This window comes from Aspergillus fischeri, genomic scaffold (assembly GCF_000149645.3).
Source record: "Aspergillus fischeri NRRL 181 1099437636247 genomic scaffold, whole genome shotgun sequence".
In the NCBI taxonomy this organism is placed as follows: domain Eukaryota; kingdom Fungi; phylum Ascomycota; class Eurotiomycetes; order Eurotiales; family Aspergillaceae; genus Aspergillus; species Aspergillus fischeri.
In genome coordinates this window covers 2,499,828-2,514,531 of record NW_001509772.1, presented here as the reverse complement: position 1 = coordinate 2,514,531, position 14,704 = coordinate 2,499,828, and the positions used below count along the sequence as shown (strand labels likewise).

The 14,704-nt window shown below is 48.5% G+C and overlaps 7 protein-coding genes and 1 pseudogene across 7 annotated transcripts, besides 1 other annotated feature; 3 read left to right on the top strand and 5 right to left on the bottom strand.

Moving 5' to 3' along the window:
• The first annotated feature begins 86 nt into the window (after positions 1–86).
• On the top strand, positions 87–935 carry NFIA_041040 (annotated as a pseudogene).
• A 574-nt stretch (positions 936–1,509) lies between these two features.
• NFIA_041030 (uncharacterized protein) lies at positions 1,510–2,584 on the top strand (the record flags this gene model as incomplete). The annotated part of the gene is made up of 4 exons (XM_001266422.1): positions 1,510–1,775; positions 1,835–1,998; positions 2,051–2,328; positions 2,393–2,584. 4 exons carry the CDS (start codon positions 1,510–1,512, stop codon positions 2,582–2,584), a joined length of 900 nt encoding a protein of 299 aa, XP_001266423.1.
• Positions 2,585–3,513: 929 nt separating this feature from the next.
• Positions 3,514–3,947, top strand: NFIA_041020 (uncharacterized protein; the record flags this gene model as incomplete). The annotated part of the gene is made up of 2 exons (XM_001266421.1): positions 3,514–3,754; positions 3,811–3,947. 2 exons carry the CDS (start codon positions 3,514–3,516, stop codon positions 3,945–3,947), a joined length of 378 nt encoding a protein of 125 aa, XP_001266422.1.
• Positions 3,948–4,729: 782 nt separating this feature from the next.
• Positions 4,730–5,765, bottom strand: NFIA_041010 (putative plasma membrane ammonium transporter (Ato3); the record flags this gene model as incomplete). The annotated part of the gene is made up of 5 exons (XM_001266420.1): positions 4,730–4,894; positions 4,947–5,122; positions 5,175–5,294; positions 5,353–5,453; positions 5,503–5,765. The coding sequence occupies 5 exons, from the start codon at positions 5,763–5,765 to the stop codon at positions 4,730–4,732; spliced, it is 825 nt and encodes a 274-aa protein (XP_001266421.1).
• A 1,229-nt stretch (positions 5,766–6,994) lies between these two features.
• Positions 6,995–7,038: a microsatellite.
• Positions 7,039–7,499: 461 nt separating this feature from the next.
• Positions 7,500–9,276, bottom strand: NFIA_041000 (sugar porter family MFS transporter; the record flags this gene model as incomplete). The annotated part of the gene is made up of 3 exons (XM_001266419.1): positions 7,500–8,601; positions 8,649–8,905; positions 8,956–9,276. 3 exons carry the CDS (start codon positions 9,274–9,276, stop codon positions 7,500–7,502), a joined length of 1,680 nt encoding a protein of 559 aa, XP_001266420.1.
• Positions 9,277–10,662: 1,386 nt separating this feature from the next.
• On the bottom strand, positions 10,663–11,143 carry NFIA_040990 (Mpv17/PMP22 family protein; the record flags this gene model as incomplete). The annotated part of the gene is made up of 3 exons (XM_001266418.1): positions 10,663–10,727; positions 10,773–11,078; positions 11,125–11,143. 3 exons carry the CDS (start codon positions 11,141–11,143, stop codon positions 10,663–10,665), a joined length of 390 nt encoding a protein of 129 aa, XP_001266419.1.
• Positions 11,144–11,848: 705 nt separating this feature from the next.
• NFIA_040980 (putative RAN small monomeric GTPase (Ran)) lies at positions 11,849–13,477 on the bottom strand (the record flags this gene model as incomplete). The annotated part of the gene is made up of 5 exons (XM_001266417.1): positions 11,849–12,757; positions 12,806–13,029; positions 13,079–13,232; positions 13,278–13,370; positions 13,418–13,477. The coding sequence occupies 5 exons, from the start codon at positions 13,475–13,477 to the stop codon at positions 11,849–11,851; spliced, it is 1,440 nt and encodes a 479-aa protein (XP_001266418.1).
• Positions 13,478–13,983: 506 nt separating this feature from the next.
• NFIA_040970 (uncharacterized protein) lies at positions 13,984–14,325 on the bottom strand (the record flags this gene model as incomplete). The annotated part of the gene is made up of 2 exons (XM_001266416.1): positions 13,984–14,214; positions 14,287–14,325. The coding sequence occupies 2 exons, from the start codon at positions 14,323–14,325 to the stop codon at positions 13,984–13,986; spliced, it is 270 nt and encodes an 89-aa protein (XP_001266417.1).
• Between the last annotated feature and the right edge of the window lie 379 nt (positions 14,326–14,704).

Genomic DNA, 14,704 nt, shown 5'->3' with positions numbered 1-14,704 from the left:
TATTTAAATGTCCGAACTCCTCCTCATATTTTGTTCCTTTGGAAATACATAATCTCAAATGCTACTTGTAATTCCTGCCGATCGGCATGGTGAATCTGCAGACTGTCCAGGCCCACAATGTGGCTCTCAAACATCTAACGCCAGGTCTGGTGGCAGTGTTTGGCAGGTCCAGCCCCAAGCCATATTACCTCGATCAACCTACCTATTTCCTGATGCATTCTCGTCGGTGGAACTTCCGGCATCGCTCTCTCCACGGCGACTGCTCTGGCTCGTCACCTCAGATCTCCTGAAATATACCTGGTTGGGCGCAGCCAGTCCGCTGCCGACAGCGCCATCGAATCTATCAAGACCACTAACCCTTCAGCTCAACTCACGTTTCTCCAAGCAGATATATATCTACTCAAGAACGTTGACGGCGTGTGCGCCGAGATCGCCTCCAAAGAGAAGAAAGCTCAACCTGCTCTTCATGATACCGGGCTACATGACGCTAAAAGGCCGCGACGAAACCGCCAAAGGTCTGGACCGCAAATTTTCCCTCCACTACTACGCGCGTATGCGAATCATAACGCAATTACTCCCCCTCTTAAAAGCCGCCGCAGAGGACACCTCCGTCGAGGTCAGCGCCAGACTCTCGCGCGTGGCGTCTGTCCTCGACCCGCACGCGTCTGTCCATGCCGGCGGGGCTGGGACGCTGGACTACTCGGACATAAGTCTGAAAAACACCTTTACACTTGCCAAATGCGCGGCGCATGCGAGCCTGATAAGTAACTTTTTCCTGAAGGGCATGGCGCGGAAGCATCCGCTGATCTCTTTTGTGCATGCGTACCCGTCCGGCGTGGCTACAGGCCTCATGCGTGAGATACCCGGGGGAAAAGTGTTGGCTGTCGCTCTGAAAACGCTGTTACGACCTTTCATGGTACTGATTGAAGAGAGTGGATGATCAGCCATGGAGGACCCAAGAGTAACTGGCCTTGAGAAACATTAATTATTAGTTTCCTTTTGTCATTTTTCTTTTTAGACACCTTATACTTATAAGTCTTTTTCTTTCCATTACGCTCAACCCTCAGGAACCGCTGTTCAACCCGTCTCTGGCTATATCTCGAAATTGATTATACGGCATTCACCATGCCACTGAAGCAACACCCACGGAGCAATAGAGCCGTCTGATGATCCTGAATACGGGACGCAACAGAATCCGTCGGTAAGTGAAAATCAAGAGAAGGAGAAAGGGATTTTACCTGGATTAAGTCGGCTAATAATATGGTTAATCTACAGCGAAAACGCAGAGCAACAAACACTGACGAAAAGGCTGACCAAACCTTGAACCTGGAAGGTTGCCTCAGGAGCGCTTACCAGTTACCACTATGCTATTGCCGCTACCGGCAACTTCGAGATGTTGTGGTGTGATGTGGATGAGCACGTGACACGGTGGGAGAGAACTACATATCTCAAGCAATAATAACACAAGTCTTGAACTGTCCCAACAATGCTCCTTCTGTTAATTCCATCATGTCTCCCAAAAGGCATCTCTCTTCCACCCTCTCAAATACTTCCGGGATGTCTTCTCCAAACCCTCCGTCTTCTAAAGAGCTTCGCAGTACAATCCCGAAGAGAGCCTCACCGTCTGCGCAGACTGTTTTTAATACAATCGTCCGACAAATTCCCACAATCACAGCTTTTACCGAGATTGTCTACGAAGACGTCGCCCCCGTGGACGGGGATTTTATTACTCGCTCGCTTGCCGAGTCGGCCGTCGTCGAGCAGCATAACGCAAGGTAAGATTCATCGTACAAATGTTAATGTGCTTAGCTGACATGTGTATCTAATGCCCCAGGATCAATTTCAACTCTGTAACCAAAACATTGTGGGTGAGAGTAATGCCGACGGAGCTACACGATGTACATCAGAGATGGGTGCGCTTCAGTTCTTCCGACTGGCGCGCCAGCGGTCTCCTCAGCCATCCGGAAAATGAGCTTCTGGACATTGGGGTTGGGACTAGTATGTTTATTTACTGAATGCCTATTCAGAGAATGTTACTAAGTGATTCCAGGGTTTGACGGTTTTACCGGCCAATATACGTTGTCTTCGAAAGAACCAGATCTGTTTTTACGGCCTGATTCAAACGAGTTTCCTCTAATTGTCATGGAAAGCGGATGGTCCGAATCATGGCCACGTTTACGCTCCGACAAAGACTTATGGTTGAACGGATCTAGTCAGGTGAACGCCGTCGTCTTGCTCAAGTGGTCTAAGACCTCCAACAACAGAGTGAAGGGTACCGCTGAAGTTTGGCGCAGAGGTGCCGGCGGTGGTCTTACTGTGGATACAAAGGTGGGCATTTCGATATTCTGTTTAAAACTTCCACACCTCTAAAAAACTAACACTACTTGATCAGATTATATTCCCTGCACCTAATCCTGCGCCCACCCCCGGCACTGATAGTATCGAGTTCAGTAGACAGGATCTCTTTGGTCAACACATGCTTCCGGGAAGGAACCCCACCGATATGTTCCCGTTAGAGATAGAGGACTTGCGCGATTTTGCTCGAGAGCGGCTGACGCGGTTAATGGGACTTACTCCGGCCTGAGTATCTGGGTGATTCAGACAGGGCACAACATGTTTCTGTTAAGAGGATACGATTTGATAGCGTGACGTCAACAGTTTCAATATTAGCGGATACGGTTATTCGGGATATTGTTTTCCAACTTCGTACTGTTGTAGAGAGTTACTACCATTGTACATGATTGACCTTTCCAGCTCAAATGGCCGTGTGAAACCATCAATTAGTCCACCTCTCTGCCTCTGCAGCTGGAATGTCGATATACTATGAAGGTATGTTGTTCTATACCCTCGAGAATCTAAATATAGGCGATCTGTAAAAGCATTTCTCAACTGACTTATATACTAATAGCCCGCTCGTACAGCGCTGGCTAGCCAACATATGTCTTAGAGGAGGCTCAAGTACGCATCGCCGGCAGCGGCGAGTGACAGAAATGGCGTGGGAATTGCTCCTCTCCCTCCTCCATCGGGCGCCAGTCCCGCGTTTTACTATGTGCTTCTAGCCTCCCAGGCAGCTTATTACCCTATTCAGTTGCTATCATCCTTCTGACCTGAGCCCACACAGTGGAAAACTACTTGGGCCAAGGTAGTCATCTTCTCATTATATATGAGAGAGATGACTGTGACTAGCCTTAAGCCATACCAAGAAATAGAACTACAGCAAGATAGGCAAATGGAACAATGAGGCATGTTGATATGGGTGAAGTGATGGCAGACACGTCATTTTTGGACAGTCTCTGGGTGATTTCTTGACTGTGAGCGAATTTGATAGATTTGACACTTCTCTCACGACCACCCACCATCTTTTGTTTACATCACTTCGCCAATATCTCATCCTTCATCCACGACCAACTATCTTCTACTCCCTGACATTCCTCTTCTCCTATCACTTCTCTCTTACTCACCCCTACAAGGTGGCACTCCCAACCACCGATACCATGACGTACATCATCTATCATGTTTTCCTGCCCCCCAAACTTCCAAGAGAGGATGATACGGACCCCGATAACAGAGAGCTTTCTGCTTGAGAAGCTTCTTGACGTGCTGGACATTATCAAAACTCACTTTCCAGGCGATGAACTCAAGGTCATTTGCTCCGTAGCAACTATGGTTCGTCCTTTGAAAGACTCACATACCACGTCCGGATGTGTGAGCGAGGATAGCCTTGAAGAAGCTTTGGCTCAGCTGCAGTCTGAAGGTCAGCCCATAGCACCTCAAACCACCCCGTGGATTTAGTATGCTAATGACATCCAGGAGGGCATGTCCTAATCCATGTGCGTGCCCAGAATGTCACTCTTCTAATGACAAACCACAACAACAAGGTCAACATCAAGGCATTTGAGCTCTCTCCACGCAATGAGCCAGTGATTAACACACTGGGCCAACTCTAATATACATTCCCAGGGCCTTCTTTGACAATGAGTCTTAGCACTTTCAGCAACCCAGATTTGCTTGACACAATCATACAAACACTAGAGAGAATGAGCCATGAAGAAGTTGCTGGCACCAGACAATTTACCAAGCTAGGCCCTGAAATGAAACCCTCACTTTGAGAAAGGGCCATGAGGCACTTGAGAAGAGTACTTTGGGAGAACCTATTAGGCCAGGTAGACAAGGCCATGGGGCGGATCAAGGATAATTAGGAGGGACTGTATGCCTTATGGAGCTTCATCTATCTGACTTTAAGATTGCTTTAGTTAGCCCTTTTAAATAATATCCAGCACAACTACTTGATTCTCTTAAGTCATCTACAATCACTTACTTTTCAGTGGTTTAAGCTAGTCATAGGGAAAGTAGGTAAGTCTACAGATGATAAGCAACGTGACTTTTTGGTGACTCAAGCAGTGTGCTTGGCATTAATATGTGCGTCCTTATTTCACATGAATAGGAAGCATCTGTCTGCTGTTTGGGTGACTATACAGAAGCCTCAATCCTAATCCAGTGCAGCATGCCCACTGATAGACAGCCTGACTATTGTTCCAGGCTGTCAGCCTTAGCTAGATAGTTTTGTAGAAGCACATTCTCTCTCTCTTCTAGATAGCTATCAATCCATGCAGCTTCATCTTTCAGTTGCTTCATGACTTTTTGATAAATCTGATTCTAGACGGGCGAATAAAGCTCACAACGCCTCTTATATGTCGGGTACTAGTCCGAAAGCCTTAAATTGCTTCTCTCAAGGCTCAGCTTGCTTCAAACGCATCCTCTGGCTCCGTCCTGGTATAAGCGTGCTGAGATCGCCAACAGGAAGCGAGACCGGGAAGTCGACGGCCTCCAGGATTTGTGTGATGAAAATCCACCAGATTGGTATGCATAGCGCAAAGTTGAATGCGCCGCCGACCTGTAGTGAAGGTGTCAATCAAGCGAAACACACGAGGATAAGATGCACTCACCACTTGCAATTTCTCAGCCAAATGAAGATTCCCCGCGGAGATGGAGAAGAAAGCACCGGCGAACAACCCTAAAGTGATCTCAAGCAAGAAGAGCGCGGAGAAGAGGCAGGCGTTGGTTCGAAGGGAGCATATCATGTATATGAAGGTTATGACTGTCAGAGCCACAAAGTAGAATGCTATCCAACAGGTCAACCATAGCCAATGCTGAATGGAATTTATTTAACGAACCTATACTGGCGTTATACATGGGTGTCTGCTGTCCCTCGAGAAAGTTGCCAGTGGACGAGAAATGGGTTCCAGTAGCGAAGAATGGCATAAGGGTTGTTCCTTGAACAATCCAGAAGGTTCCTGACGCGGTTCATATAAGTGTTCTGCTTCGCATTCCAAGTAATGTGGGCATGCATACCGTATGTGAAGAAGAGCGCGCATGAGAAGGTGTTGCCAATAATCCACTCCCCAATCCCACCGAATATCTGAACCATTCCTCCGAAGAAGATCAAGACAGGACTAAATCACGGTCAGTATCTTCTCCAGTCTGGACACGGGATCCTCGTACATAATGGCAGCTCCATTGCCACCGGCTCCCCTCCATCCCATAACAATACATGCATTCGTTGTGGAAGCAAGCAAGAAGCCCAGCAGAGAGATTGGTGTAGGATTTCCCACCTTCTTGCGCAAGTCCCCTGAAACCGTGGGACTCTTCGGGTTCAAGTAGAGTTTCTCGAATGCCTCTCGAGAAATGGGCAGGAAAACGCTCTCCGCCGTTTGCATGCGACGAAGAGGCTCGTCTGACTTTTCATTCATAACACCGTTTGACATGATGTTTGGTAGGAAATAGTCAGAAGCAATTCAGATGGTGGTGAAGAACGGCAGGGGAGCACCTCCGGACAAAGCGTTCCAAGGACGGCATTATATAGTTAGACATTTTGTCTTCCTCGTAGTGTACGGATACCCCTTGGCTACATCATCAACCATTCATGCAGTAGATGGCTCTGCCTCATCCCGGCGATCTCAATACTCCAACTGGGGACTTTTCCGGGGAAATGCGGGGGAAACAGCACAAGTGGGTCGTCTCCAACGTGGCTTCCCCGCACCTTATTGGGAATTGAGCAAATGCCGAGGAAACGGCATTAACACTTATGGTTATTTCTGCTCTGCAGACAGCTTATCTCCTTGTTCTTTACAGAGGGATCTAGAAGTCACGCTGGGGCTGATCTCCTTCTGATTCCTTGTGTTTAGAACCTATCGAAATCGTGCTATTTTCCATCGCAGATCCTCTGTTGTCAATTATCTCCATACACCACTACATTTCTCGGGAGTCCCTTGTAGGGGGCCATCTCCAGGTGGCAGACTACCGAGGTCAATTGTTTACTTTGGACAAGACCCACTCAAAATGTTGCAGTCTAATCTAAGCTCCGCCATAAGGCCGTAATTTCGTGGTTCAAACTTACTTTCAAGGGACTTGGCTAAGGTACCGGCGTTCCCAGAAGTTTAGATGATGTGCAACTATCGAATACTATGTCGAACCAGGCGACTTAAAACGTGGCTAGACAACCATATCTAGTGTAGTTGAGATACTAGTGCACTACGTGCCAACATACTATTGCTCAAAGTTGATACTAGCGTAAAGAACAACATGCAGTGCAGGATAACTAAAAAGCTGCAAATGCAGATAGGCCGGTCTGGCCAGGATTGAAAACCCCTGGTCTTAAGTCCATGTCCCTCCGTCAGCTAATGCTGTTACCACGGCAATTGTTGTTGCCTGATCTTACCAGCTTGATCTCCATAAACTTAATCCAGTTTACCGCAGCTCTCAAACCTAAGTATTCCCTCCTCCATGGGGAGAAAGTATAAACTAGGGTGAAAGGTTATCTCCGAGCATGTATTGGCCAGCCCCTTTCCCAAGACAACGGATGCTGAACATGTCACCTGCCAAATCCGGACGATGCCGTGGCGACTGCTGTCCCTGAACGTTGTGGCGCTAAGCGTTGATAACTTAACTTGCCAAGAGAACCAACCTCCTTTGTCGCCAATAAAATGAAGGGGCTGCTGTGCCCTTTTTGCGCTGTGCCCCTTTTGTGCTGTGGCCCCTGTCATAGAGTTCCTGCGCCAGACCTACACACTTTGTAACTTTTGTAAGGTAGCAGCTACGACTACTGTGATACGGTGTACTATGACTTTCGTCAACGTTTCGAATACGATGAACTGAACTGTCAAGTATACCTTGGCAAAGCTACGCTGTGATGGTTAAAACGTATATACTGGCAATATGCCCTGAAACAAGTCAGTCAAAGATATGTAGGCGGCTCGAAAGCTGCGCAAGAGACCTCTTCGCCTATTTGCGCTGTCAACCTTTGCAATAGTAACAAGGTGACTCGGGATGACAAGCGGACAAGGGACATCGTACCGCTATAGACATTGAAGCTTGAGCGAAGAGAAAATACGTAATAAATTAATATACCAATCCGAGTAAATGTCCTGCAAGCGAATAGATACAATTCTGCTATAATGGCATGAAGTGAATTTTAAGACCCATCGAATAACATCCAGCTTCTACACACTCTGTGGTTCCGGCTGAGCACCAGACGTCTCCATGTGCTCGTTCGTGCCCGCCGCGCGCTTCTCAGATTCATTGCGACGATCCGTCTGGTCAGGAAAGACATACTTGGAGCTGTGCCACGGCTTGATCTTCCACACGTACATCGTGTCGATCTCCTCCAGCGTTCTTCCCTGTCCCTCCATAACGGTGAAGTACACCATCGCGGCAGCGAGGAACAAACACCCTGCAAAGACGTAGCCGTACCGGAAATCGATTGCACCGGTGATGAATGGGGTGAAGAAGGCAAGGAGGAAGTTCCACAGCCAGTTGGACGCGGTCGCCAGGGACATGGCTCGAGCTCGGTACTGGGATGGATACAATTCTGCGATGATAGTCCAGACCATTGGACCCCACGTGGACGCGAACCCAAGAATGAAGAGACAGGCGAATACCACCATGACCACGCCAGCGGTGTGAGTCCGTTCGGGGACTTCACGGTCAAGGGAGAAGTGGCCAACGGAGGCGAAAACCATGAAACACACGAACATCCATAGGGCACCGGCAATAAGGGACCGACGACGACCGTAGTTCTCGATGAGATAAAGGCCTAGGAAGGTGGTCCCGAAATTCACGCCACCAAGAATCATCTGAGTCACGTAGCTGTTGGAGATACCGGCACCTTTAAACACGGTCGTTCCATAATAGAAGAAGTAATTGGCGCCAGTGAGCTGTTGAAGAGCTTGCAGGGAGACACCCACCGCGACGCGGTACGCCATACGCGGGGCCCGGAAGAGCTGAACCCAAGTGACCTGCCCACTAGCTACTTCCTCCTCATATTTCTGCCTGATCTCCTCGAATTCGAGCTTCAGAGCGCGGTGGTTCTTTGGGATGCCGTACATCTTTGACAGCGTGGTAATGGCCTTATCGATTTTACCGTGTCGGTAGTCATATCGAGGGCTCTCAGGGAACAGGGCCATGCCGGCGCCAAGAATGAGGGCCCAGATGTAGGTGACGCCCATTGGGATACGCCAGGAGCCAGTATCGGGTCGTGATTCAGTGCCAAAGTTGATGCAGTTCGCCACGAAGATGCCGAGTGTGATGAACAATTGGTACGTACTGTGACAGTCAGTGCTGTTCTGACAACACAGAAACTTGAGACTTACCTGACCAGAGAACCACGAATGTGTCGAGGACCGGACTCTGCCATGTACATAGGGACCAAAAGGGAGAGAGCACCGACACCCAATCCGGCAACCCAACGGCCAAGCGCTACCTGGTACCACTTGCCGGTGGGAGAGGAGATTTGAACAGTGATTCCAACACAGATCATCATTGACCAGCCGGTGATCGACCATTTCCGACCTATGCGATCTGCAATAGGTGCTGCGACCAAAGCTCCCATCAATGTTCCAATCGATAGCTATCACTCGTCAGCAGATGCACATGTCAGAGGGGATCAAGTAAGCGTACCAGTGCAACAATCAATCCGGATCGGACGTTGGAGAAGTAGAACGTCCCGTCAGACTTTTGTTGACCATACCGTTGCAGGAAATCCTTCATCTCCAGGAAACCTGAGATCTGACCGGTGTCGTAGCCGAACAGAAAACCACCCATGGAGACAAACACGCCCATGATGAACGACCGCCAAGTTAAGAGGGGAATATGAGTATCGACCAACTGACCGTCATCACCTGCGATGGCAGTCTGGGAGTGTGTGTCGGATGCCACTTGGTCATCCTGGTAGTAGGCGTCAGGATTGGCCTGAGGCAACTTGGGTTTCCTGAACAGCATGTTCACTACGAGTCACCAGAATTTTAGTACAATTAGAGTTCTTTTGCATAGAGTGGGAGTCAGCACTGCAGTGGACGAAGGATCGCGCAGCATTAGAGAATAATAGCGTCCTATATAATACAGACTCTCCGCCAAGCCACAATGAGGTCATACACGAGCACACCCAGTCGGAGGCCTTGTGCATCGTGAAGAAGCATCATCCTAGCAGCCTCACAGCATCAGTCCCAATCATTCTGTCATCGTCGGTGATCCCCGCTTGGGTCCCTGCTCACGTGGAGGGTTGAATTCCCGCAACTTCCGTGGTACAGAGTAGCAATTCCTGTTCCTCCACAATCGCAAGAAACCGATGAATGAGATCGCGATATTCCACCGACCCACCAACGGAGAGTTTAGGCGACCTGTTCAAGAGAGAAATTCAGTTCTAGACGCAGTAGTGGGTGGCGGATTCTGGGCAGTCCGGGGAAGAGCGTGTCGTTGCCGTCATCGTCCGCAACCGGTCAGCCCACGGCGACTTTTGACAGGTCGATGGCCCGCCAATAAACTTCACCAACAATCACTGATGACCGCAGCCAAGTCTCTCGAGTCATCATCGTGTCTGGTGGCTTGATGGGAAGCTTGTTTCTTCGTCATGTGTGGGATAATAGTTGCTAGGGGTGTCACGATGCATGGCGCAATATGTAAATGTCGAGTGAATAGTGCCTATTCCACCCCAATTTTTAACAATGCCATAATACCCCTGGCTTGTGCAGAATTCAAAGGCAAACTGAACCATCGCCCTCAGATATTTTTCTACACAAAATTAATTAATTAACGAAGAATGGCTCTCTCATTAGGCAAGAAGCAGACCCCTTATAGATCGGACCACCTCTTCATCATTCCACCGATCGGGAACCCCATATCTAAAATCATCCGATAAGCTCTCACACTTATGAGTGGGTTCATCTGGATCGCATTCAACTGTTTGGTTTCGTTCAGTAGCTTTTCAAGTCTACAATGGACGGCGCCAGCTTTCACCCAGATGCTTGCTCAATGAAAAAGGTCAATACGCTGGCCAGCCTTCCGATGGAGCATTCCCCATTTCGCGCTCTGCTCGGCGACAGCGAACCGCGAACGTAAATACAAATAGATAGACCAGCCCTTGCGTTCTGTTGATTTGCAATATATCTTCGTAATCCAGCTCTGGTTATCCGTGACAAAATAACAGCGACAGCCTGGTCAATTCCTGAACGGGAAAGCCGCCATGTTGAATAAGCGAGCGGGATACTCCAATAGGAAGCTCTCCCCTGTAAAATTCTTCTCATGCAAGCCAAAAGTCACCTTGATCTATGATAGTCTATAAACATGTAAATATGATACACTCTATATCTAGAGACAGGGTGATTCCACTCAAGCAACAACAGGCACATCCTGCGGGCCAACATTATTCAACAAGCTCAAGAAGCAGTTCCATCCTATCTCAATTAGCATCAGAACCAAAACAGAAACAGGGATCATACCGATATTCAACACATTGACTGTAAGCACACGGAACTGCAGCGGCACAAGCGCAAAGTTCACCAGCTGCAGGAACGGCCACACCGTCCAGTTCGCTTTCAGCGCTGGCCAGTACGATCTCTCCAACTTTTCACTGGGACTTCCACCTTCCAAGACGGACATGCTGGATAGGAAGACTCCGATCATTGTGGGAGCGAATAGCAACTGGTCGGCTGCTACGCGTCCAATGACTGTCCGTTGTGCAGAGGGCAGATTGATGCGCCTCTGCAGGACCTGGAACCATTTTGTGGCCAGGGGACCGAAAACAGCTACCACCGTTAGAAATGGTAACTTGTAAGGAAGGGTTTAACCTACCACCACCGTAAAGAGCCATTCGTCCAGTACGGACCACATCATGCTGAGCAATACCCCTTTTTTCCACGGCTTGTTGGGCGAGGCTATCTCCGACGGCGAAAAGACACTGTCTGCAATGAATGACTGATTCAAATTTCTCCTGAATGCAGAACTAACCGCAGTCGTCAAGCTTTGCGTCAGCAAAGGACGCTGGATCAAACTTCGCTGGTACCTATATCGCGTAAGCGCGTCATTCGCTGCCCTGGCCTTGTAGCTTACCATTGGAACATTGTGATTTTTTCAAACAAAAGACTTTAGAAAATACAGGATTCAGGGCAATTCAATTCTATGTTTGAAGATAATTGAAGTCATTGAAGTTGTTGATAAAACTTGATCCTGAAAGGGGGAACGTCACCCCTTTCAGGATCATCGCCTCCTGCTCCACATGGTATCGGAAGTCTGAAAACGGAAATCCACCCGCTATGAAATCATAACAGGGGTCTGCACCCCTGTTCACTCCTTATATGACTTGTCAATCGATTAATTCATCCAAAAATCTTTGTTATCAATCTACCACCAACACAGTCGCCAGCTGTGGATCTGCGATGTGATGTCCAGTAAGCAGGGTGTACTCGGTCGGCTGTAGAAAGTTCTCCACTCAATGAACGCAAAGTCGGGTAGACACGATATCACGACTTCCAACATTCTACCTTAGGCTATATAACTCCATAATCCAAGGCCAAGTCTAGAGAAACGCCCCCGGCACATATCCCAATAACACATCCTTCCTCGCCATTTGCCTTAACCGCTGCAGTGTATCCGAACTCGTCGAAATCCCTTGGATCTGACACTCGCGGCCAATACTGTTGGTCAATTTGTCAAGAGAGATATGCGCAATGCTCTTTTTGTTCGTGAGCACCTCCACCTCGTCCTCGGCCACCTTGCGCGCACACTCGTACATGGCCGTATACCGAATCAGATCGGGAGACATGCGCACTTCGTCTGATTGGGATTTTTTCGAGTCGTGACAGCAGGAGCGGCATGCTGTCGTGATGAGGGCAAAGGACGGTTTGTCGTTGGATAGTTGAGCTAGCGGTGTTCCCTGGATGCACTTGATGAGCACCATTCTGATGCAGTGAATGCACAGGACGAAGAGGCTTTGGTCTTTGAGTGGAGTTGGTTGCTTTTCTGGAGATTCGGGTGTTTTGTTGGGTTCGCGATGCTCTTTTGTTGGCTCATGATGCTTCGCATACTCATGCTCCTCCGAGGGCACAATATGCAGCTTTGTCTGTTCTGCTACTGCAACTGGGACGGTTCCATTGACTGCTGGTTTTGTCTCACCGAAAACTGAGATAGTCCCGTTTACAGGCGATTTGAGCCCATATGGTGCTTTGTTCGTAGTACTGATGAACTTCAGTTGCCCGTTGGATGTATCCGCTCTCTTGGGCGACTCGATGACGGTCGGGGGCTTTTCAGCCGGGATATCTGCTGCTATTGCTGGCGGTGATGCAAGTGGTGATATCTCTTTGGTCAGAACACGGGGTCCAAATTCATGCTTAGGATATTGGGATACATTGTCCTGGGGCGACCGTTGGTGCCGAACCGTTGGAAATTCCAATATTATCGGTCCAATGTCGGGCCGTGGTTTATACCACTGAGAAGTATTAGCTAGGTCAGTCGGCCAAATGACAAATGTACATACCACGGTAGGATTCCTCAACAGCTGCCTCGCAAGATCAAGGAACGGTTCATGTATGTTGTCCAGAACCATGACAGACATCTCCACATAGCCCGTTCCTTTCTTCTTGGGGAAGGTGATTGCCTTCGGTGGTAATTTGGCGTCCATCGAGGCATCATTCTTGTTCCCGCAGATACAAATGGGAATATACCTCCCAAGGCGCATGCCGTCCTTGTTTACGAGGCTTTCTGCACGATTCCGTCAGCGCTGCCCCAACACGGTAGGTGATGTACATACGGTACCAATTAGGCACATTATTGTACGAAATCCGATCAGTCAGATCAAACATGATGATCGCCGCATCGATCTCGTCGAATTCCCTCGAAGCCAGAGTATTGGGTTTCTGATTGCCGCTGACATCCCAGATCTCGTACCTCACCGGGCCGACGGTCTAGAACATGAGTAATTATATTGTGGTCAGAGGCCGGGAACTTACCATGTGTAGAAGGATATCATGTTTCTCAACGTTAGCCGTTACCGGTAGCGAATGCTCGAATCTCTGATTGAGATATCGGTGCAAGAAGGCCGTCTGTGTTGGTTAGCCAAGGCCGAAGTGGAGAGGAGGAATCACAATACCTTGCCCACACCGGAGTTTCCTACCAGGAGCACTTTGAATGTCTTGGTATCCTTGGTCATTTTGATATGGATATTCACTTTTTTGCTAGAGAATGATTTTAAGATCAGCAGAACGGTAGTGGAATATCATTCACTGGAATAATCCAATTCCAGGCCTACGCGCCCGTGTGGCTGGTCGGAATGTGGGGTATTTAGTATCATTCGCTTATTTTTAAGGGATGATCTGGCCGATCGCCGATATTGGGCCTGAACCGGGATCCTATTATTGTATACATATGTATATAGATATTAATGTTTCCCCATGATTCTGACCACGAATATATTACTCTCCAAATATTCAGTACTAAGCCCAGAGACAAGTTCCATGCTCCATATAGACACCACATGGGGACAATGTCATGTCAACCCCAAGTTCTTGACGGTAAAGGGCCAGCTTCATTGAACAAGGTCGGCATCTATATCTCAATCAGCTTATGCTCTAGTCAGCATCATGTTAGAAGGGCTGCATACCTGCGGCGCTGTCTCCAAAACAGTCTCGATCCGCAAATACCACAGCGAGTCATCCTTTACATCTGGTAGTGACTTCGGGATCTGGGCCTGAATTTTCCATCCTCCTCCTTAATCCCCCCATAGAGAATGACTGTCTGCCCAGCATTGACCCCGTTGGGGCCAGGTCGGGGCTTGTTATAATTCACGATCTTGTAGTAGCTGCCGGGATACTCGCACAGACGATCAGGGCAGTTGCCCCTCGGGTTGCGATCCCAGCGGCACTCGATCTTGTCGCCGAACGGGGAGGCCTTGGAAGACGTTGATGCAGGGGTAGTCGCATTTTCCCCATGCTAATTCTTGTCAAACGCGGCGGCGCTGACGGCGAGGAGGGAAGAGACAATGGCAGCGGTGATCTTCATTTTGCAGATGCTTTGTGATTCAAGGCAATCCTGACTTTGTCATTGAAGGCAGTGTTGATAAATTGGATGAATAGCTGGGCTCCGGGGTTTATATATGTTTAAATCCCTTGGACTGTCAATCTTCTGCAGAGCTGTTGTGCTTCTAATCGGACTAGATAGGTGACGTCTATTGGGGATATGAGACTAGTTCCCGAGCATGCAAAAGGTCTCAGTTTCTCAAGGATCCGAGGAATCTTAATAACTTCACATAATCATAAACAATCTCCCCTGAGCACTCTAAAAGTTATTTGTTTTAATATATTACCCTATTTCCTAATATTCTAACTGACCTACTCTTGGCAGTTGTCACTTAATGGCTGATATAGCATAGTTGAGGCCT